At 47.1% G+C, this 25093-nt stretch overlaps 1 protein-coding gene across 3 annotated transcripts in view; it reads right to left on the bottom strand.

The window, feature by feature from the left end:
- The window catches only part of AP3S1 (adaptor related protein complex 3 subunit sigma 1), a 228958-nt gene that overhangs the window by 106477 nt on the left and 97388 nt on the right, over positions 1–25093 (bottom strand). For all 3 annotated transcript variants that reach the window (XM_063964161.1, XM_063964159.1, XM_063964160.1), the window contains exon 4: positions 14001–14072. In XM_063964161.1, the coding sequence (XP_063820231.1) occupies positions 14001–14072 (72 nt within the window). The remainder of the gene's footprint in view (positions 1–14000; positions 14073–25093) is intronic.

The raw sequence follows: 25093 nt of genomic DNA, 5'->3' as shown, positions 1-25093 counted from the left end.
AGGCACAAGTATTATGTATATAATTTATTTATTTTTTATGGAATGGGGTAAAAATCAGAAAAAAAATGCGTGGGGGGGTCCCCCCTCCTAAGCATAACCAGCCTCGGGCTCTTTGAGCCGGTCCTGGTTGACAAAATATGGGGGGGAAAATGACAGGGGATCCCCCGTATTTTAACAACCAGCACCGGGCTCTGCGCCTGGTCCTGGTGCAAAAAATACGGGGGACAAAAAGAGTAGGGGTCCCCCGTATTTTTTGTACCAGCACCGGGCTCCACTAGCTGGACAGATAATGCCACAGCCGGGGGACACTTTTATACCGCTCCCTGCGGCCGTGGCATTAAATACCCAACTAGTCACCCCTGGCCGGGGTACCCTGGAGGAGTGGGGACCCCTTCAATCAAGGGGTCCCCCCCCCAGCCACCCAAGGGCCAGGGGTGAAGCCCGAGGCTGCCCCCCCCCCATCCATGGGCTGCGGATGGGAGGCTGATAGCCTTTTGTGAAATGAAAGAATATTGTTTTTTGCAGCAGAACTACAAGTCCCAGCAAGCCTCCCCGCAAGCTGGTACTTGGAGAACCACAAGTACCAGCATGCGGGGGGAAACGGGCACACTGGTACCTGTAGTTCTACTGCAAAAAAAAATACCCAAATAAAAACAGGACACGCACACCTTGAAAGTACAACTTTATTATATACATGTCGACACACACACATACTTTACCTATGTTGACACGACGTTCGGTCCACTTGTCCAAGTAGAATCCACGGGGTGTACCTGAAAATAAAATTATACTCACCTAAATCCAGTGTCCAGTGATAATTGTAATCCTCGTACTTGGCAAAATAAAAAAACGCATTTACCCGATCCACACGGACTGAAAGGGGTCCCATGTTGACACATGGGACCCCTTTCCCCGAATGCTGAGACCCCCTGTGACTCCTGTCACAGAAGGTCCCTTCAGGCAATCAGGTAGTGCCATGTCCTGGCACTCTCCTGATTCCCTATGCGCGTCTGAGCTGGCAGACAGCGCATCGCACAGCACCTCCATTAGTTTCAATGGTGGGAACTTTGCGGTCAGCGGTGGGGTGACCTCACCGCTGACCGCAAAGTTCCCACCATTGAAGATAATGGAGGGGGCTGTGCGATGCGCGTCTGACAGCTCCGACGCACATACAGCCAATCAGGAGAGTGCCACGACGTGGCGCTTCCTGATTGGCTGAAGGGACCTTCTGTGACAGGAGTCACGGGGGGGTCTCTGCATTCGGGGAAAGGGGTCCCATGTGTAAACATGGGACCCCTTTCAGTCCGTCTGGTTCGGGTAAATGCGTTTTTTTGTTTTGCCAAGTACGTGGATTACAATAAAAGAACCGGACACTGGATCAGGTGAGTATAATTTTATTTTCAGGTACCCCGGATTCGTCGACTTTGGAGACGTGGCAGTCGGCGTGTCAACATAGGTAAGTATGTATGTGTCGGCATGTGTGAAATAAAGTTGTATTTTCACGGTGTGCGTGTCCTGTTTTTATTTGGGTATTTTTTTTGCAGAAGAACTACAGCAGGGATGGGGAACCTTCGGCTCTCCAGCTGTTGTTGAACTACACATCCCAGCATGCCCTGCAACAGCTTTAGCATGGCCAAATAGCAAAACTGCAGCAAGGCATGCTGGTATGTGTAGTTCAACAACAGCTGAAGGGCCGAAGGTTCCCCATCCCTGAACTACAGGTACCAGCGGGTCCGTTTCCCCCCCCCGCATGCTGGTACTTGTGGTTCTCCAAGTACCAGCTTGCGGGAGAGTTCTTCTGCAAAAAATAATAAGAATTTACTTACCGATAATTCTATTTCTCGTAGTCCGTAGTGGATGCTGGGGACTCCGTCAGGACCATGGGGAATAGCGGCTCCGCAGGAGACAGGGCACAAAAGCAAGCTTTTAGGATCACATGGTGTGTACTGGCTCCTCCCCCTATGACCCTCCTCCAAGCCTCAGTTAGGTACTGTGCCCGGACGAGCGTACACAATAAGGAAGGATCTTGAATCCCGGGTAAGACTCATACCAGCCACACCAATCACACCGTACAACTTGTGATCTGAACCCAGTTAACAGTATGATAACAAAGAAGTAGCCTCTTAAAAAAGATGGCTCACAACAATAATAACCCGATTTTTGTAACAATAACTATGTACAAGTAATGCAGACAATCCGCACTTGGGATGGGCGCCCAGCATCCACTACGGACTACGAGAAATAGAATTATCGGTAAGTAAATTCTTATTTTCTCTAACGTCCTAGTGGATGCTGGGGACTCCGTCAGGACCATGGGGATTATACCAAAGCTCCCAAACGGGCGGGAGAGTGCGGATGACTCTGCAGCACCGAATGAGAGAACTCCAAGTCCTCTTTAGCCAGAGTATCAAATTTGTAAAATTTTACAAACGTGTTCTCCCCTGACCACGTAGCTGCTCGGCAAAGTTGTAATGCCGAGACCCCTCGGGCAGCCGCCCAAGATGAGCCCACCTTCCTTGTGGAGTGGGCTTTTACAGTTTTAGGCTGTGGCAGGCCTGCCACAGAATGTGCAAGTTGAATTGTGCTACAGATCCAACGAGCAATCGTCTGCTTAGACGCAGGAGCACCCATCTTGTTGGGTGCATACAAGATAAACAACGAGTCAGATTTTCTGACTCCAGCTGCCCTTGAAATATATATTTTCAATGCTCTGACAACGTCCAGTAACTTGGAGTCCTCCAAGTCGCTAGTAGCCGCAGGCACCACAATAGGCTGGTTCAAGTGAAAAGCCGAAACCACCTTAGGGAGAAAATGAGGACGTGTCCGCAGTTCTGCCCTGTCCGAATGGAAAATCAGATATGGGCTTTTGTACGATAAAGCCGCCAACTCTGAAACTCTCCTGGCTGAAGCCAGGGCCAATAGCATGGTTACTTTCCATGTAAGATACTTCAAATCTACCGATTTGAGAGGCTCAAACCAATGAGATTTGAGAAATTCCAAAACTACGTTTAGATCCCACGGTGCCACTGGAGGCACAATTGGGGGTTGTATATGTAGTACACCCTTGACAAAAGTTTGTACTTCAGGCACTGAAGCCAATTCTTTCTGGAAGAAGATTGATAAGGCCGAAATTTGAACTTTAATAGACCCCAATTTGAGGCCCATAGACAATCCTGCCTGCAGGAAATGTAGGAATCGACCCAATTGAAATTCTTCCGTTGGGGCCTTCTTGGCCTCACACCACGCAACATATTTTCTCCAAATGCGGTGATAATGTTGTGCGGTCACTTCCTTCCTAGCTTTAATCAAGGTAGGAATAACTTCCTCTGGAATGCCCTTTTCTTTTAGAATCCGGCGTTCAACCGCCATGCCGTCAAACGCAGTCGCGGTAAGTCTTGGAACATACAAGGTCCCTGCTGAAGCAGATCCCTTCTTAGAGGTAGAGGCCACGGATCTTCCGTGAGCATCTCTTGAAGTTCCGGATACCAAGTTCTTCTTGGCCAATCCGGAGCCACTAGTATTGTTCTTACTCCCCTTTTCCGTATAATTCTCAGTACCTTTGGTATGAGAGGCAGAGGAGGAAACACATACACTGACTGGTACACCCACGGTGTTACCAGAGCGTCCACAGCTATTGCCTGAGGGTCTCTTGACCTGGCGCAATATCTGTCCAGTTTTTTGTTGAGGCGAGACGCCATCATGTCCACCTTTGGTTTTTCCCAATGGTTCACAATCATGTGGAAAACTTCCGGATGAAGTCCCCACTCTCCCGGGTGAAGGTCGTGTCTGCTGAGGAAGTCTGCTTCCCAGTTGTCCACTCCCGGGATGAACACTGCTGACAGTGCTATGACATGATTTTCCGCCCAGCGAAGAATCCTTGCAGCTTCTGTCATTGCTCTTCTGCTTCTCGTGCCGCCTTGTCTGTTTACGTGGGCGACTGCCGTGATGTTGTCCGACTGGATCAACACCGGCTGACCCTGAAGCAGCGGTTTCGCCAAGCTTAGAGCATTGTAGATCGCTCTTAGCTCTAGTATATTTATGTGAAGAAACGTCTCCAGGTTTGACCATACACCCTGGAAGTTTCTTCCCTGTGTGACTGCTCCCCAGCCCCGTAGGCTGGCATCCGTAGTCACCAGGACCCAGTCCTGTATGCCGAACCTGCGGCCCTCTAACAGATGGGCACTCTGCAACCACCACAGGAGAGACAACCTTGTCCTTGGTGACAGTGTTATCCGCTGATGCATGTGCAGATGCGATCCGGACCATTTGTCCAGCAGATCCCACTGAAATATTCGTGCATGGAATCTGCCGAATGGAATTGCTTCGTAAGAAGCCACCATCTTTCCCAGGACTCTTGTGCATTGATGTACTGACACATTTCCTGGTTTTAGGAGGTTCCTGACAAGTTCGGATAACTCCCTTGCTTTCTCCTCCGGGAGAAACACCTTTTTCTGAACCGTGTCCAGAATCATTCCCAGGAACAGCAGACGTGTTGTCGGGGACAATTGAGATTTTGGAAGATTCAGAATCCACCCGTGTTGTTGAAGCACTACTTGGGTTAGTGCTACACCGACTTCCAGCTGTTCTCTGGACTTTGCCCTTATCAGGAGATCGTCCAAGTAAGGGATAATTAATACGCCTTTTCTTCGTAGAAGAACCATCATTTCGGTCATTACCTTGGTAAAGACCCGAGGTGCCGTGGACAAACCAAACGGCAGCGTTTGAAACTGATAATGACAGTCTTGTATCACGAACCTGAGATACCCTTGGTGTGAGGGGTAAATTGGGACATGCAGATAAGCATCTTTTATGTCCAGGGACACCATGAAGTCCCCTTCTTCCAGATTCGCTATCACTGCTCTTAGTGACTCCATCTTGAACTTGAATTTCTGTATGTACAGGTTCAAGGATTTCAGATTTAGAATAGGTCTTACCGAACCGTCCGGCTTCGGTACCACAAATAGTGTGGAATAATACCCCTTTCCCTGTTGTAGGAGGGGTACCTTGACTATCACCTGCTGAGAATACAGCTTGTGAATGGCTTCCAATACCGTCGCCCTTTCTGAGGGAGACGTTGGTAAAGCAGACTTTAGGAAACGGCGAGGGGGAGATCTTTCGAATTCCAACATGTAACCCTGAGATACTATCTGCAGGATCCACGGGTCCACCTGTGAGCGAGCCCACTGATTGCTGAAAATCTTTAGTCGACCCCCCACCGCTCCTGAGTCCGCTTGTAAAGCCCCAGCGTCATGCTGATGGCTTTGTAGAACCCGGGGCGGGCTTCTGGTCCTGGGCAGGGGCTGCTTGCTGCCCTCTCTTACCCTTTCCTCTGCCTCGTGGCAGATAAGACTGTCCTTTTGCCCGCTTGTTTTTATAGGAGCGAAAGGACTGCGGCTGAAAAGACGGTGTCTTTTTCTGTTGGGAGGGGGTCCGAGGTAAAAAAGTGGATTTGCCGGCAGTTGCCGTGGCCACCAGATCCGATAGACCAACCCCAAATAATTCCTCTCCTTTATATGGCAATACTTCCATATGCCTTTTGGAATCCGCATCACCTGACCACTGTCGCGTCCATAAACTTCTTCTGGCAGATATGGACATCGCACTTACTCTCGATGCCAGAGTGCAAACATCCCTCTGAGCATCTCGCATATAAAGAAACGCATCCTTTAATTGCTCTAGAGTCAATAAAATACTGTCCCTATCCAGGGTATCAATATTTTCAGTCAGGGAATCCAACTGCACATCCAGGCTGAGGCTATTGCTGGTCGGAGTATAACACCAGTATGCGTGTATATACTCTTCAGGGTAGTTTCCAGCCTCCTATCTGCTGGATCCTTGAGGGCGGCCGTATCTGGAGACGGCAACGCCACTTGTTTTGATAAACGTGTGAGCGCTTTATCCACCCTAGGGGGTGTTTCCCAGCGCGCCCTAACCTCTGGTGGGAAAGGGTATAATGCCAATAACTTCTTAGAAATTAGCAGTTTTCTATCTGGGTTAACCCACGCTTCATCACACACGTCATTCAATTCCTCTGATTCTGGAAAAGCTACAGGTAGTTTTTTCACCCCCCACATAATACCCCTTTTTGAGGTACCTGCAGTATCAGAGATCTGCAAAGCCTCCTTCATTGCCGTGATCATATAACGTGTGGCCCTATTGGAAAATACGTTTGTTTCTTCACCGTCGACACTAGATTCATCTGTGTCGGTACCTGTGTCGACTGACTGAGGTAAGGGACGTTTTACAGCCCCTGACGGTGTCTGAGACGCCTGAGCAGGTACTAACTGGTTTTCCAGCCGTCTCATTTCGTCAACTGACTTTTGTAATGTACTAACATTATCACGTAATTCCATAATTAAAGCCATCCATTCCGGTGTCGACTCCCTAGGGGGTGACATCACCATTACCGGCAATTGCTCCGCCTCCACACCAACATCGTCCTCATACATGTCGACACACACGTACCGACACACAGCAGACACACAGGGAATGCTCTTATCGAAGACAGGACCCCACTAGCCCTTTGGGGAGACAGAGGGAGAGTTTGCCAGCACACACCAAAAGCGCTATAAAATGTATATAAACAACCCTAAAAGGTGTTGTTTTTGTTATATGCGCTTGAAATATATAAATATCGCCAAAATATGCCCCCCTTCTCTTTGTTACCCTGTTTCTGTAGTGCAGTGCAGGGGAGAGTCCTGGGAGCCTTCCTCACAGCGGAGCTGAGCAGGAAAATGGCGCTGTGTGCTGAGGAGAATAAGCCCCGCCCCCTATCCGGCTGGCTTTTCTCCCGGGTTTTGAGATATCTGGCCTGGGTTAAATACATACATATAGCCTCAATGGCTATATGTGATGTATTCTTTGCCATCAAAGGTATTAAATATTGCTGCCCAGGGCGCCCCCAGCAGCGCCCTGCACCCTCCGTGACCGTTCAGTGTGAAGTGTGTAGCAACAATGGCGCACAGCTGCAGTGCTGTGCGCTACCTTCATGAAGGCTGAAGAGCCTTCTGCCGCCTGTTTCCGGACCCTCGATCTTCAGCATCTGTAAGGGGGATCGGCGGCGCGGCTCCGGGACGAACCCCAGGGTGACCTGTGTTCCGACTCCCTCTGAAGCTATGTCCAGTAGCCTAAGACTCCAATCCATCCTGCACGCAGGTGAGTTGAAAATCTCTCCCCTAAGTCCCTCGATGCAGTGAGCCTGTTGCCAGCAGGACTCACTGAAAATAAGAAACCTAAAAACTTTTTCTAAGCAGCTCTTTAGGAGAGCCACCTAGATTGCACCCTGCTCGGACGGGCACAAAAACCTAACTGAGGCTTGGAGGAGGGTCATAGGGGGAGGAGCCAGTACACACCATGTGATCCTAAAAGCTTGCTTTTGTGCCCTGTCTCCTGCGGAGCCGCTATTCCCCATGGTCCTGACGGAGTCCCCAGCATCCACTAGGACGTTAGAGAAAATATTCTTTCATTTTTACACATGGCTATCAGCCCCCCATCCGCAGCCCTTGGATGGGGGGGGGGACAGCCTCGGGCTTCACCCCTGGCCCTCGAGTGGCTGGGGGGACGGAACCCTTGATTGAAGGGGTCCCCACTCCTCCAGGGTACCCCGGCCAGGGGTGACTAGTTGGGTATTTAATGCCACGGCCGCAGGGCGCTGTATGAAAGTGACCCCCGGCTGTGGCATTATCTGTCCAGCTAGTGGAGCCCGGTGCTGGTACAAAAAATACGGGGGACCCCTACTCTTTTTGTCCCCCGTATTTTTTGCACCAGGACTAGGCGCAGAGCCTGGTGCTGGTTGTTAAAATACGGGGGATCCCCTGTCATTCCCCCCCCCGTATTTTGGCAACCAGGACCGGCTCAAAGAGCCCGAGGCTGGTTATGCTTAGGAGGGGGGACCCCACGCAATTTTTTTCCGGGTTTTTTACCGTTTTTTTAAACATTTTTAAAAATCTTATCAAAATCCGTCAAATCGGCCGTTTTTCGACAGCGGGACTGTCGAATTCGTTTTTTATTGAATATGTCGAATTCCGGCACCCACCCGCCGGAATTCGACGGTCGAATTGTGTCGAATTTAAAAACGGGCGAAAAAGTGCAGCAATTCGCCCGGAATTGCATATACCCCTATGTGTCCCATTGGTCTTAAAATTCATCAAGCCTTAGATTATGCGGTAAAACAAATCTCTCAACCATGACACATATGTATTGTATTTAAACTAAATATTTTCTTGCATTGGATTCTGTGTAGATCTTGTATGTACTCACTGTTACTGCATTACAATCTGTAGGTCTGATTCATGTTTGCAAGCAAAACAAACAAAAAAACAACAACACACAAAATGAGAAAAACGATGTTGCACTGCAGGTGGGGCAGATATAACATGTGCAGCGACAGTTAGATTTGGGTGGGGTGTGTTCAAACTGAAATCTAAATTTCAGTGTAAAAATAAAGCTGTATAACATCCGTGGGCTACATACAAAAGCAGCCAGTATTTACCCTACACATAAAACTATAAACCGCCCAAATCTAAATCTCTCTGCATGTTACATAACCCCCATCTGTAGTGCAACATGCCCAGTTGTGTGCTTTTTTTGCTCTGCTTACAAACCTGAATCAGGCCCTGTACTATGTGAAAGCATTGGATTCTGTTCAGATGTTGTATGTACTTACTGTTACTGCACTATACTGTTATGTTGGGTTTTTACTAAATTAACCTTAAGTTGTCTGTTATAACAGACATCTCAATTATAACACGTGCTGTATTTAAACTTTATTTTTTCTACATGAGACTCTGTGCAGGCTTTGTATGTACTCACTGTCACTACATTATATTCTGTGTCACGTTTTATTATTTTTTATTTACAGTTTCTTATATAGCGCTGCATATTCCATTGCGCTTTACAATTGGAATTAACAGGGATAATACAAACTGGGTAATAACAGACAGACAGAGGTAGGAAGGCAATGCTTGCAAGTTTACAATCTATAGGGAATAGGAAGGATACACAAGAATAGGCTCTATCTACAGTAGGAGTGGGCAAAATACGGCCTGCGAACTGATCCTGCCCGGACCGCTACCTCCCATCAGTGAGCAATGACAAGCGGCCCGACTGGCTGAGCTGCTTATCATTGCGCTGCATTACCTCCCAGCCGTAGGCGCTGCTGAGGAAGCTTGGTCACGTTGGGTACTGCTGGCAGGATTACCTGTGACATCAGGCACTGCTGGGGGTGGAGCCAAAGGTAGAGCCTCAGCGTGGATGCGGGTGTCGTTCTGGGCCAGTTTGAACACATGATACATGCAGCAGCACAGGCACAGCACTTTCTGTGCTCGGGGAAGAGCACCTAAGTAAAGTACATGCTTGGATGGCGGTTGGCAGCAGGACCTTTCCGGCAAGGAGGCAGGGGTGCCCAGTAAAGGGGTGCCGGCAGAGGTGGGGGGGCGGGTAGGCTGGCAATTCTGTCCAGGAACGGAGGCTGGTATCTTTGTGTGGCGAGGGGGAAGCTGGTGACTTTGTCTGGGGAGGGGGGAAGTTGTTCATTGTCCAGGTAGCTGAGAAGCTGATTATTTTGTCCAGGGAGAGGGTAGATGGGAGGGAAGATAACTGTAAAAGTTTTTATTATTATTAGATGTGACTGTTTGCAAGTGGTGCTTTGAGGTCAGGTTTTAACACCTGACTATTTGTTGTTGGTGACAGTAGGGAATGTGTGTAAGGCTATATGAGTTTCTGTGCCTTCTGGCACTGGCTGTTCCTGACGAAAGTATATTGTGTTTTAATAAATGTGTGTTACTTCAGAATCAGCACCATAATGTTATTACAGGTTGAGTATCCCATATCCAAATATTCCGAAATACGGAATATTCCGAAATACGGACTTTTTTGAGTGAGACTGAGATAGTGAAACCTTTGTTTTTTTGATGGTTCAATGTACACAAACTTAGTTTAATACACAAAGTTATTAAAAATATTGTATTAAATGACCTTCAGGCTGTGTGCATAAGGTGTATATGAAACATAAATGAATTGTGTGAATGTACACACACTTTGTTTAATGCACAAAGTTATAAAAAATATTGGCTAAAATTACCTTCAGGCTGTGTGTATAAGGGGTATATGTAACATAAATGTATTCTGTGCTTAGACTTGGGTTCCATCACCATGATATCTCATTATGGTATGCAATTATTCCAAAATACGGAAAAATCAGATATCCAAAATTCCTCTGGTCCCAAGCATTTTGGATAAGGGATACTCAACCTGTAGTAATTTCTGGAAACATATACTGTATAGGGGTTGGGGCTATCTCATTAGCTCCAATGCGGTTGGCTGCTCCTCCCGATGCCGGCATTTATCGGGGATTATGCTTAGAGTGTCTCAGGCACCAGAAGCATAATCCGCGATAAGTACCCTGCGGGAGCCATAGTATTTTCTGTGTGGAAAGTGTTAAGTGGCCCCCGAGCTGAAATAATTACCCACCCCTGATCTACAGCATAGCAGTCACCAGATTGCAAAGACAGTCCTGATGGGATGTTATTAGATATGAATGCTTCTGAAGGTTATGTGGGCGGTTCAGGAATTTGATAGGCTTGCCTGAATAGGTGAGTTTTCAGGGAACGCTTGAAAGTTTGGAGGCTAGAGGAGATTCTTATTGTGCGTGGGACGGCATTCCATAGGGTGGGTGCTGCTAGAAGAAAGTCCTGTAATTGTGATAGGGAGCGAGTAATCCGTGCAGATGAGAGACACAGATCTCGTGCAGAGCGGAGAGGTCGAGTTGGGAGATATTTTGAGATAAGTGGAGAGATATACGTTGGTGTAGTTTGGTTAATAGCTTTATATGAGAGTAGAAGTATTTTACTGTATATTGAATACAATAGAATATGGGCAACCAATGGAGGGACTGACAGAGAGGATCAGCAGATGATGAACGTCTTGCTAGAAAGATTAGACTTGCAGCTGCATTCAAAATGGACTATAGTGGTGAGAGTCATTTCTTCGGAAGACCAGTAAGGAGACTATTGCAATAATCAATGCGGGAGATAATGAGAGCATGGATTAGAGTTTTTGCAGTGTCTTGTGTAAAATAAGGACGTATTTTGGATATGTTTTTTTAGATGCATGTACAGTAACATGATTTAGAGACAGATTGAATGTGTGGGACAAAGGACAGTTCAGAGTCATGGATGACACCTACACAGCGAGCTTGTGGGGTAGGGCGGAGCGTTGAATTGTCAACAGTTATGGAGATATCAGGTTGGTAACTACTCTTGTATGGCGGGAATATAAGTAATTCTGTTTTGGAAATAGGTAGTGAGAGGACATCCAAGATGAAATGGAAGTCAGCGACACAGACTTCCGATGGTGATAAATCTGGGGAGGATATGTAGATTAGAGTATTATCAGAGTACAAATGATACTGAAATCCAAAGGAGCTGATTAGTTTACAAAGAGAGGAGGTATAGATTGAGAAAAGCAGAGCACCTAAGACTGAGCCTTGCGGTACTCCAACTGATAGAGTTAGAGAAGAGGAGGTAGAATCAGAGAAGTGAACACTGAAAGAGCGATTAGATAGGTAGGATGAGAACCAAGGGCTGTGTCCTGAAGACCTAGGGATTTATGGTGGTCATTCCGAGTTGTTCGCTCACTGCCGATTTTCGCAGTGCAGCGATCAAGTGAAAAAACGGCAAAAATGCGCATGGTATGCAGCGCGCATGCGCTAAGTATTTCACACAAAACTTTGTAGATTTACACAAGCTTGAGCGACGTTTTTTCATCGCTCAAGTGATCGTAGTGTGATTGATAGGAAGTGGGTGTTTCTGGGCGGAAACTGGCCGTTTTCAGGGAGTGTGCTAAAAAAACGCAGGTGTGCCAGGTAAAAACCAAGGAGTGGCTGGCCGAACGCAGGGTGTGTTTGTGACGTCAAACCAGGAACTAAACAGACTGAGGTGATCGCAGTCTAGGAGTAGGTCTGAAGCTACTCAGAAACTGCAGGGAATTATTTAGTGGCAGTTCCGCTAATCTTTCGCTCGCTATTCTGCTGAGATAAGATACACTCCCAGAGGGCGGCGGCCTAGCGTTTGCAATGCTGCTAAGAGCAGCTAGCGAGCGAACAACTCGGAATGACCACCTTAGTGTTTTTTTGAGAAGAGAGTGGTCAACAGTGTTAAAAGCAGAGAGATCTAGAAGAATAAGTAGTAAGTAATGGCCTTTCGATCTAGCAGTGACCAGATCGTTCACTACTTTGGTCAGTGCTGTGTCTGTGGAGTGTTGGGCACGAAAGCCTGACTGAAGTGGGTCCAGTAAGTTGTGGGAGTTAAGATGTCACATGAAAGCATCTGGCACATCGTCAGGCACGCATATGTACTTCATTCCAATAATTTTTAATACTTTTCCATAGGATTCTGCGCAGGTCATACATTTATTTATTACAGGTGAGCACGTCGGGGATTATTTTCATGTTTGATTACCATACCAAATCTCACATATACATTTATGATTAGATATGAATACGGTCATGTCATCACATCTAGTGCAAGAAGGTGCTCCATTGATAAATTATGTTTGATCTTCACTGTATGGTAGCTTATTAGGCATGATCATGACTGATAATTCTCTTTTGACACAATGAGACACAACATACTATGCATTTGAATCTGTGCCAAATCCATTATTAGCAATTATCTAAAAAGATACATCTGTAGGTACAGGCCGTACTTTTTGGACCTGGATAAGTCTTATGTGTAGTATTTGACATACTGATCTAATTTGTTTGAATTGTCCCGTGTACCAGAAATTATTGGGATCGGTACCATTTATTTATCAGGGATACTGTACATATGATATCCCGGGCTGACGGGATGCCGGTGACCATATGACCGACACCGGTATCCCGATGCAGAGGACCCCGACAGGAGTTGGGTAAGTACGGTTATCCTCCACACTTAACCACCCCCCCACGCTGCTGGAGCCGGGTGGAAGCTGCCGTGAGGTGGGGCGGCTGAGTGACATCCAGCTGCAGCGCTACTGTAGAGCTGATCTCCCTGTATGCCCGCCGGCTGTCCCCCCGTCTCCCCATCCTCGCCTTCTCTGGGTCCGCATCTCAGTCCGACATCATTAGGGTTAGGGTTATGCTGCGGGAAGGGGGGGTTAAGTGTGGAGGATAACCGTACTTACCCAACCCCTGTCGGGGTTCTCTGCATCGGGATACCGGTGTCGGTACCCCCCCCCCCCTTTTTCCCTTCCCTTGGGAAAGAACAGGTTGAATGACACCAGCACATCTCAGTTCCCCAGTTGTAAGCTCGCTAGTACATTTCAGCTCTGTCTCCTTTCGTAACCAAGTTCTTTATATTTTTATTAAGAGATATTAATATAGTGCACAGCTAATACGCAATTGCCCAATTCCCTGACACTTTATAATTATAATTAAGGGAATCATTGTCCCCTCAAGTCATCCCTGCTACTTCACTAGCTCAAGTTACCAGCAATGGAAGGTCTACTTAGGTAAGGGTTCACTTGATTTCAACTTTTGCATTGCTCAGGATATGTGAGGCTCATCCTTAGCACGTACATGTTGAAGACGAAATCCGTTGTGAATGTAGTTATCTTTAAAGCCATGTCTGTGTGTAAAGAAGTATGTTATATTTATAGACTACTTGTAATTTTGTAATCTTTCTATTAATTTAAAATAGACTCTCCTTATTAGGTATATGTCATTACTGGTAACACTGCATCAATCTGCAGCATGTTTTAGATACTGCTTCATGCAAACATATATAAAGGAAACTTTCAACAGATGGCCTTTAGGAATATTTAAGAACTAATATAATAATTCTGTTGTTGCCCATAGTGACCAAACAGCAGTCTGGATGATTGCAGTGAGCTCGAGACATTTGTGCTTTGAGCTCTATTCAATGAAATAACATGCTACAGGGAGTATTTCTGCCAGCAAGAAGAAAAGTTCATGTACAGTATTACAGTATAGTATATAGTCATGTGTGTCCCAACAGTACCTTATCTACATGGAAAATTAAATCCAGTTCACAGACATTTTCAAAGCACTTGTCCAGAGTTTCCACGAAAACCTGAAAAATAAAAGGATGGAAATTCAGATAAGTTTGAATATGTACTATCAACAGGACCTAGAAATTGATTTGTATTACTGTATAACTCTACAAACATAAAACCTTTTAAATACTACTGGAATACATAAGTAATGAGAAAAAGTGGTTTTCTTACTCATTACATTTATGTGTGGTAATGAGTGCCAGTCTGAAAACCTCTCTTTACTGCTGCATCAAGGCAAATCCTTCCTCTAATGCTGTGTACGGGTGTGGTATTGAAGGTCGACAGTAACTAGGTCGACAATGTCTAGGTCGACCACTATTGGTCGACAGTTCTAGGTCGACAGGGTCTTTAGGTCGACATGTTCTAGGTCGACATGAGGTTTTTATGTTATTTTGGTGTCGTTTTCTTCGTAGAGTGACCGGGAACCCCAATTAGTGCACCGCTTTGCTCGCCATGCTTCGGGCATGGTGCCTTCGCTCCGCTACCGCTTCGCTCGGCACAGATTACCGTTCCAATCGTAGTCCACGTGGATCATTAAGTATGAAAAGGTTCAAAAAAGAAAAAAATTGTGAAAATCTCATGTCGACCTTTTGACCTAGAAGATGTCGACCTAAAGACCCTGTCGACCTAGACACCATGTCGACCTAGTTACTGTCGACCAATAGTGGTCGACCTAGACATTGTCGACCTAGTTACTGTCGACTTAGAGACCGGATCCCGGTGTGTACACATGGTGAGATATTTTCTTACAATTTTGACTATATAGTCAAAATCGTAAGAAAAGTTAGTGCAGATTGTGAAAGTCACCTTGCGATCCTGATTTGATGCCGATGCACGGTCCCGTGCGGTCGGCATCGCAAGCCTAGATAGACTGTGCAGGCAAGTCAATTTTGACTATCTCTATAGAAGAGATAGTCAAAATTGATACTTAGCCAAAATCGCACAGTCAGTATCGCAAGCACACTCATTATGCGCTTGCGATGCCGACCTAGCCCCTGTCACATAGTGAGAATCGGGCATAGCCCGAATCTCACCGTGTGTATGGGCCTTAAGACCGTGCTTCTCGAATCCAGTTCTCGGGAGAACTAAAAGTGCTTGTTTTTCATAATGTCTGCTCCCATACATTACCAGATTTTTCTTCCAACCAGCCCGCCATTTGGTTGGAAGGAATCTTCTACATGTGCGGCCAGCTATATGCGTCCCAAGTCTGGATTTGAGAAGCACTGATGTAGGATACACTTCAATATAGAACATGGAACACAGACATCTTATACAAAGAGTAGAAAGGTGTATGGCTCAATTCTGTTTAAAATTCAATTATTTAAAAAACTAAACAAAGCTTAATAGGCAGTGTATAAAAGTTTGTATCATCAAGTCAGTTTAAGTTTTCTTTTTTCTTCACTTATATTTTGCAAAACCACCAACACCATACAAGTTCCCCCCAAAAAGCCCTTGCTGTGTTTATATTTTACTCCTTAGGGTACTGAGCAGCAGTGGTGAACTACAAAAGGTCCTAGCTGTTGCCCAACATCATGCAGAGTAAGAGATATAAAAAATAAAAATAAAATATATATATATATATATATACACACATACACACACACACATATATATATATATATATATATATATATATATACACACAATATATACACACACACACACACACACACACACACACACACACACGTGTTACCTGCGTGAAACACTGATACTTTTTGCATACAGTATGTAGCTGCACCACCCCCAGCCATCTTTATCATCACAAATTTTCACCAGACCAATCCCTAGTGCAGGACAACCAACTGAAATCGGTTAGATCTATGCGTACGCTCATCTCTGAACAGTCCGCAATTCCATTTAGCATGCCTACTTCAGACTGTTTCTATGTGCGAACACCCCGTTGACACCCAGAGAGTCACAAGTGGAGATAGGCTCTGAATCGCCTGTAATTGCTCTAAGGTGGTCATTCAGAGTTGATCACAGCCAGCAACTTTTTGCTGCTGCTGCTGCGATCAACTAATCCCCACCTATGGGGGAGTGTATTTTAGCATAGCAGGGCTGCGATCGCTTGTGCAGCCCTGCTATGCTTAAAATTTTTCCTGCAAAACAAGACCAGCCCTACAGCTACTTACCCAGTGTGACGGAACCAGCGATGAAGGTCCCGGTCCTGGCGTCAGACATCCGTCCGCCTGGACACGCCTGCGTTCTTCTTAACACTCCCTGAAAACGGCCTCCAACCGTGAGTATCCGCCCCGGACCGCCTCTCCGCTGTCAATCTTCTTCCCTCCAGCGCTGCGTCTTTTCTTCTCGCTAGGCGGTCCGTAGGCAGCATGCGCAATTCTGACCCGTTTGCACCGCAGCGAACAACCGCTGTGTGCGAATGGGTCAGAATGACCCCCTAAGTTGCATATACAGACCCAGATGCATGTGTAGTTTACGAAACAGAATTGCATACAACTCGTGTGTAGAGCCGCTCTGATGGAAGCTTGGCAAGAGGAGTTTCTTTTTTATTTTACATAATGAAGATATTTCAGAGATGGAAAACACTTTTCACAACACTGTGTTTGCTGGGCATTAGATAATCAAAATCAGTCAAAGGAAAAGTGATCTATATGCTTAATTAAATATTCTCAAACAACTGGAAAAAGTTAAACAGAAAATTAATCACAGATGTGAAAAAGGGAAAAACAAAGTCAGAGATGTTGTAGGGCAGCTGATCATGGAGGAGAACAAAACAATGTGTTGACAGTGCAACTCCAAATACCAACAGGTAAATCATTTATCGAGGTGTCTGAATATCAGTGATCGCGCTGAGCGAAAAAACTGTGGGACCTAGGTACCATTTTAAGAAATCAGGGTACTGCTCCACCATTTATGGGTCCCATCAATATGAGAGGAAGTGAGGGCATGCAGCAGTTAGGACAGCGCTGGGGTCAGGTGGCATTTTGAGCAGTACTGAGGGCAGGTAGCAGTTGGGGTAGAGCGGAGGGTAAAAAGCAATGAGAAGCTGGGGTAGAGCTGTGGGTAGAGGGGACTAAGGGCAGGCAGTGCTAGGGGTAGAGAGAGGTAAGTATAGTTAGCAGCTCTGGTAGTATTGGGGGAAAGGAGGGGGTTAGAGGCAGGCAGTACTGGGGGTAGGGAGGGAGTGGACGCTGGGTGACCTGGAACATGTGACCAACTGGGTGGTCTGGAAACTGACAGTTATTTGTAGCCACCCACTAAGCAGGGTTGTTGGTTTTTTTACTCCTAAGTGGGTGAAAAGGGGTAAAATGTTCCACCCAGCAAACAACAACATCAGCTAGTTATCATCGTCCTCCTCCTCCTTTATTTATATTGCGCCACAAAGGTTCTGCAGTACCTCAAAGTACATAAAAAATCAGCAAAACAAGAAAACAGTAACTTACAGTACAAAATTATGCTTGTGGGGGCTGACATTCTACGGATGGGGGGGGGGGGGGGGGGGAGGTATAGGTTGGGGACAGACAGACAAGACTTACACAGTAGACCACAGGTCTTGAAAGCCCATTTGAAGTTTTGTAGAAAGGTGGAGAATCTGGGCCTTATTCAGTTTTGTTAGCAAACCAAAAAAACACACACACTAATGGGCAAAACCATGTTGCACTGCATGTGGGGCAGATGTAACATGTGCAGAGAGATTTAGATTTGGGAGGGGTGTTTTCAACTGAAATCTAAATTGCAGTGTAAAAATAAAGCCAGTATTTACTATGTGCAGAAACAATATAACCCACCCAAAAAGTAAGTTACGGTAAAACATACCTTCGCTAACTTTTTCTTCGAGGCCCATGGGATCCACAGTGTTAACCTTGGGTATGATCTGGTGGAGACCAGGGGGGTGATTCAGACCTGATCGTACGCTGCTGTTTATCGCAGCGATCAGGTCACTACTGCGCATGCACTGCAATGCGCAGGCGAATCGAACGGGTACAAAGCTGATCGTTGCTGTGCAATGGATTTAATGAAGAATCCATTCGCACAGCCGATCGCAAGGACATTAATTGACAGGAAGAAGGTGTTACTTGGTGGCAACCGACCGTTTCTGGGAGTGCCGTGGAAAACGGAGTCATGTTCAGGCGTTTGCAGAGCGGGTGTCTGACGTCAATTCCAGGACCTGACAGGCTGAAATGATCGCAGCAGCTGATTAACTTCAGAGCTACTCAGAAACTGCACAAAAACTTTTTGCACAGCTCCCCTGCACAAGCGATCGCACACTTACTATTCTAAAATACACTCCCCCATAGGCAGGGACTATCTGATCGCCTCGCTGCAAAAAACTGCTACCATGCGATCAACTCGGAATGAACCCCCAGGACTGGCACCGAACAATAAAGCTTTGTGAAGCTCCCAGGATGCAGTTGGCTCCTCTGCCTTCATACCCCACCCCCATGCTCAGGCACATCAGTTTTAGTTAACAAGCCCAAAGCAGGAGCTGGAGAAGGATAGAAGAAAGTATGGTACACACAGAAAATCACACTCTCATAGAGAAGAGAAGGGAACTGGTGACAGTAAGGCAACCCATTGAAGTGTGGTGCCTCAGGGTGGGCGCCCTGTGGATCCCATGGACCTTGAAAAAAAAAATAAGATTTTACTTACCGATAAATCTATTTCTCGTAGTCCGTAGTGGATGCTGGGACTCCGTAAGGACCATGGGGAATAGCGGCTCCGCAGGAGACAGGGCACAAGAATAAAAGCTTTAGGATCAGGTGGTGTGCACTGGCTCCTCCCCCTATGACCCTCCTCCAAGCCTCAGTTAGGATACTGTGCCCGGACGAGCGTACATAATAAGGAAGGATATTGAATCCCGGGTAAGACTCATACCAGCCACACCAATCACACCGTACAACTTGTGATCTGAACCCAGTTAACAGTATGATAACAAACGAAGGAGCCTCTGAAAAGATGGCTCACAACAACAATAACCCGATTTAGTTAACAATAACTATGTACAAGTATTGCAGACAATCCGCACTTGGGATGGGCGCCCAGCATCCACTACGGACTACGAGAAATAGATTTATCGGTAAGTAAAATCTTATTTTCTCTGACGTCCTAGTGGATGCTGGGACTCCGTAAGGACCATGGGGATTATACCAAAGCTCCCAAACGGGCGGGAGAGTGCGGATGACTCTGCAGCACCGAATGAGAGAACTCCAGGTCCTCCTCAGCCAGGGTATCAAATTTGTAGAATTTAGCAAACGTGTTTGCCCCTGACCAAGTAGCTGCTCGGCAAAGTTGTAAAGCCGAGACCCCTCGGGCAGCCGCCCAAGATGAGCCCACTTTCCTTGTGGAATGGGCTTTCACAGATTTTGGCTGTGGCAGGCCTGCCACAGAATGTGCAAGCTGAATTGTACTACAAATCCAACGAGCAATAGTCTGCTTAGAAGCAGGAGCACCCAGCTTGTTGGGTGCATACAAGATAAACAGCGAGTCAGACTTTCTGACTCCCGCCGTCCTGGAAACATATATTTTCAGGGCCCTGACAACGTCAAGTAACTTGGAGTCCTCCAAGTCCCTAGTAGCCGCAGGCACCACAATAGGTTGGTTCATATGAAAGGCAGAAACCACCTTAGGGAGAAATTGAGGACGAGTCCTCAATTCTGTCCTGTCAGAATGAAAAATTAAGTAAGGGCTTTTATATGATAAAGCCGCCAATTCTGACACACGCCTGGCTGAAGCCAGGGCTAACAGCATCGTCACCTTCCATGTGAGATATTTTAAGTCCACAGTGGTGAGTGGTTCAAACCAATGTGACTTAAGGAACCTCAAAACAACATTGAGATCCCAAGGTGCCACTGGAGGCACAAAAGGAGGTTGTATATGCAGTACCCCTTTTACAAATGTCTGAACTTCAGGTACTGAAGCCAGTTCTTTCTGGAAGAAAATCGACAGGGCCGAAATTTGAACCTTAATGGACCCTAATTTTAGGCCCATAGACAGTCCTGTTTGCAGGAAATGGAGGAAACGACCCAGTTGAAATTCCTCTGTAGGGGCCTTCTTGGCCTCACACCACGCAACATATTTTCGCCAAATGCGGTGATAATGTTTTGCGGTTACATCCTTCCTGGCTTTGACCAGGGTAGGGATGACTTCATCTGGAATGCCTTTTTCCTTCAGGATCCGGCGTTCAACCGCCATGCCGTCAAACGCAGCCGCGGTAAGTCTTGGAACAGACAAGGCCCCTGTTGGAGCAAGTCCTTTCTTAGAGGTAGAGGCCACGGGTCTTCCGTGAGCATCTCTTGAAGTTCCGGGTACCAAGTCCTTCTTGTCCAATCCGGAACCACGAGTATCGTTCTTACTCCTCTCCTTCTTATGATTCTCAGTACTTTTGGTATGAGAGGCAGAGGAGGGAACACATACACTGACTGGTACACCCACGGTGTCACCAGAGCGTCCACCGCTATTGCCTGAGGGTCCCTTGACCTGGCGCAATATCTGTCTAGTTTTTTGTTTAGACGTGACGCCATCATGTCCACCTTTGGTTTTTCCCAACGGTTTACAATCAGGTGGAAGACTTCTGGGTGAAGTCCCCACTCTCCCGGGTGAAGGTCGTGTCTGCTGAGGAAGTCTGCTTCCCAGTTGTCCACTCCCGGAATGAACACTGCTGACAGAGCTATCACATGATTTTCCGCCCAGCGAAGAATCCTTGCAGCTTCTGCCATTGCCCTCCTGCTTCTCGTGCCGCCCTGTCTGTTTACGTGGGCGACTGACGTGATGTTGTCCGATTGGATCAATACCGCCTCTCCCTGAAGCAGGGGTTTCGCTTGACTTAGGGCATTGTAAATGACCCTTAGTTCCAGAATGTTTATATGAAGAGTTGTTTCCATGCTTGACCACAAGCCCTGGAAATTTTTTCCCTGTGTGACTGCCCCCCAGCCTCTCAGGCTGGCGTCCGTGGTCACCAGGACCCAATCCTGAATGCCAAATCTGCGGCCCTCTAGTAGATGAGCACTCTGCAGCCACCACAGAAGAGACACCCTTGTCCTTGTCGACAGGGTTATCCGCTGATGCATCTGAAGATGCGATCCGGACTATTTGTCCAGTAGATCCCACTGAAACGTTCTTGCATGGAATCTTCCGAATGGAATCGCTTCGTAAGAAGCCACCATTTTTCCCAGGACCCTCGTGCACTGATGCACTGACACCTGGCCTGGTTTTAGGAGGTTCCTGACTAGCTCGGATAACTCCCTGGCCTTCTCCTCCGGGAGAAACACCTTTTTCTGGACTGTGTCCAGAATCATTCCTAGGAACAGTAGACGTGTCGTTGGAATCAGCTGCGATTTTGGAATATTTAGGATCCACCCGTGCTGACGTAACACTACCTGAGATAGTGCTACTCCGACTTCTAACTGTTCCCTGGACCTTGCCCTTAACAGGAGATCGTCCAAGTAAGGGATAATTAAGATGCCATTTCTTCGAAGAAGAATCATCATTTCGGCCATTACCTTGGTAAAGACCCGAGGTGCCGTGGACAACCCAAACGGCAGCGTCTGAAACTGATAATGACAGTTTTGTACTACAAACCTGAGGTACCCTTGGTGAGACGGGTAGATTGGGACGTGGAGATAAGCATCCTTGATGTCCAGAGACACCATATAGTCCCCTTCTTCCAGGTTTGCTATCACCGCTCTGAGTGATTCCATCTTGAATTTGAACCTCTTTATGTAAGTGTTCAGGGATTTTAGATTTAAAATTGGTCTCACTGAGCCGTCCGGCTTCGGTACCACAAACAGCGTGGAATAATACCCCTTTCCCTGTTGTAGGAGGGGTACCTTGATAATCACCTGCTGGGAATACAGCTTGTGAATGGCTTCCAAAACTGCCTCCCTGTCGGAGGGAGACTTTGGTAGAGCAGACTTCAGGAACCGGCGAGGGGGAAACGCCTCAAATTCCAGTTTGTACCCCTGCGATACCACCTGTAGAATCCAGGGGTCCACTTGCGAGTGAGCCCACTGCGCGTTGAAATTCTTGAGACGGGCCCCCACCATGTCTGAGTCTGCTTGTAAAGCCCCAGCGTCATGCTGAAGACTTGGCAGAAGCAGGGGAGGGCTTCTGCTCCTGGGAAGCGGCTGCATGGTGCAGTCTTTTTCCCCTTCCTCTGCCCCGGGGCAGGAAGGAATGGCCTTTAGCTCGCTTGTACTTATGGGAACGAAAGGACTGAGTTTGAAAAGACGGTGTCTTTTTCTGCTGATGTGAAGTGACCTGGGGTAAAAAGGTGGATTTTCCAGCCGTTGCCGTGGCCACCAGGTCCGATAGACCAGCCCCAAATAACTCCTCCCCTTTATACGGCAATACTTCCATATGTCGTTTGGAATCCGCATCGCCTGACCACTGTCGCGTCCATAACGCTCTTCTGGCAGAAATGGACATAGCACTTACTCTTGATGCCAGGGTGCAAATATCCCTCTGTGCATCACGCATATATAGTAATGCATCCTTCAAATGCTCTATAGTTAACAGTATATTGTCCCTATCCAGGGTATCAATATTTTCAGTCAGGGAATCCGACCACGCGACGCCAGCACTGCACATCCAGGCTGAAGCGATTGCTGGTCGCAGTATAACACCAGTATGTGTGTATATACTTTTAAGAATATTTTCCAGCCTTCTATCTGCTGGTTCTTTGAGGGTGGCCGTATCAGGAGACGGTAACGCTACTTGTTTAGATAAACGTGTGAGCGCCTTATCTACCCTAGGGGGTGTTTCCCAACGTGTCCTAACCTCTAACGGGAAAGGATATAGTGCCAATAATTTTTTAGAAATTAGCAGTTTTTTGTCGGGGGAAACCCACGCTTTATCACATACCTCATTTAACTCATCTGACTCAGGGAAAACTATTGGTAGTTTTTTCACACCCCACATAATACCCTTCTTTGTGGTACTTGTAGTGTCAGAAATGTTCAATGCTTCCTTCATTGCCGTGATCATGTAACGTGTGGCCCTACTGGACATTACGTTTGTCTCCTCACCGTCGACACTAGACTCAGTATCTGTGTCTGGATCTGTGTCGACCCACTGAGGTAACGGGCGTTTTAGGGCCCCTGACGGTGTCTGAGACGCCTGGACAGGCACTAATTGATTTGCCGGCTGTCTCATGTCATCAACCGTTCTTTGCAAAGTGCTGACATTATCACTTAATTCTTTAAATACGATCATCCAGTCAGGTGTCGACTCCCTAGGGGGTGACATCACTAACCCAGGCAATTGCTCCGCCTCCACATCATTTTCCTCCTCATACATGTCGACACACACGTACCGACACACAGCACACACACCGGGAATGCTCTGATAGAGGACAGGACCCCACAAGCCCTTTGGAGAGACAGAGGGAGAGTCTGCCAGCACACACCAAGCGCTATATATATATATATATATATATACAGGGATAACCTTATATAAGTGTTAATCCCTTATAGCTGCTGTTTATATAGTTTTTAGCTGCCAATAGTGCCCCCCCTTCTCTTTTTTACCCTGATTCAGTAGCAAGTCTGCAGGGGAGAGTCAGGGAGCCGTCCTTCCAGCGGAGCTGTGAGGGAAAATGGCGCTTGTGTGCTGAGGAGATAGGTCCGCCCCTTCACGACGTCCTTATCTCCCGCTTTTTCTGTAAAAAATGGCAGGGGTTAAAATACATCCATATAGCCCCAGAGCTATATGTGATGTATTCTTTAGCCAATCTAAGGTATATCATGTTATATTGCGTCTCAGGGCGCTCCCCCCCAGCGCCCTGCACCCTCAGTGACCGGAGTGTGAAGTGTGCTGAGAGCAATGGCGCACAGCTGCGGTGCTGTGCGCTACCTTAGTCTGAAGACAGGATCGTCTTCTGCCGCCGATTTCACCGGACCTCTTCGCTCTTCTGGCTCTGTAAGGGGGCCGGCGGCGCGGCTCCGGGACCCATCCAGGCTGAACCTGTGATCGTCCCTCTGGAGCTAATGTCCAGTAGCCTAAGAAACCCGATCCACTCTGCACGCAGGTGAGTCCGTTTCTTCTCCCCTTAGTCCCACGATGCAGTGAGCCTGTTGCCAGCAGGACTCACTGAAAATAAAAAACCTAAAATATACTTTTATTCTAAGCAGCTCAGGAGAGCCACCTAGCCTGCACCCTTCTCGTTCGGGCACAAAAATCTAACTGAGGCTTGGAGGAGGGTCATAGGGGGAGGAGCCAGTGCACACCACCTGATCCTAAAGCTTTTATTCTTGTGCCCTGTCTCCTGCGGAGCCGCTATTCCCCATGGTCCTTACGGAGTCCCAGCATCCACTAGGACGTCAGAGAAAAAAAAGTTAATGAAGGTAAGTTTTACCATCACTCATTCTCTTCTTCTTCGGGGTCCATGGTCTCCAAAGGGTTAACCTTGGGATGTCCCAAAGCAGGGAGGGAACGCTCCTAAGCTGAAAGGAAGACTTGGCGGCCAAAGGTTGCATCCTGAGGCAAACTTATCAAAGGCATAGAACCTAAGAAAAGTGTGTTAGAAGACCATGTAGCAGCCTTGCAGAATTGTTCAGCAGATGCTCCATGGCGTGCTGCCCACGAAGGACCTGCAGAGCGAGTAGAATGGGCAGTCACTGTAATTGGAACAGGAATATCAGCCTGCAAGTACGCCTGTGAGATAGCCATGCAAAGCCAAAGTGCCAGTGTCTGTTTATTGGCAGGCCAGCCCTGTTTGTGGAATCCATAGAGGATGAATAATGAATCTGTTTTTGTAATAGAACTAGTTCAGTCCCCGTAGATCTTAAGAGTATGGACCACATCCAACGAAGCTTCAAGGCCGGTACCACAATTGGTTCATTGATATGAAATTTAGACACTACCTTAGGTAGGTATCCACGCTTAGTCCGAAGGATCGCCTGGTCCTCGTGGAATATCAGAAATGTAGAGCAACAAGAGAGAGCTCCCAAGTCGGAGAGACTATGAGCTGAGGCAATAGCCAGCAGGAAAAGAAGAGAGTTTTGGCGGTGAGCCATTTGCGGTCAATCTGATCCAGAGGCTCAAAAGGACTGTACTGTAATGCTCGAAGAACCAAGGA

This window comes from Pseudophryne corroboree, chromosome 1 (assembly GCF_028390025.1).
Source record: "Pseudophryne corroboree isolate aPseCor3 chromosome 1, aPseCor3.hap2, whole genome shotgun sequence".
NCBI classification, from domain to species: domain Eukaryota; kingdom Metazoa; phylum Chordata; class Amphibia; order Anura; family Myobatrachidae; genus Pseudophryne; species Pseudophryne corroboree.
Note: the sequence above shows the minus strand (reverse complement) of the source record. Positions and strands in the feature narration are given on the sequence as shown.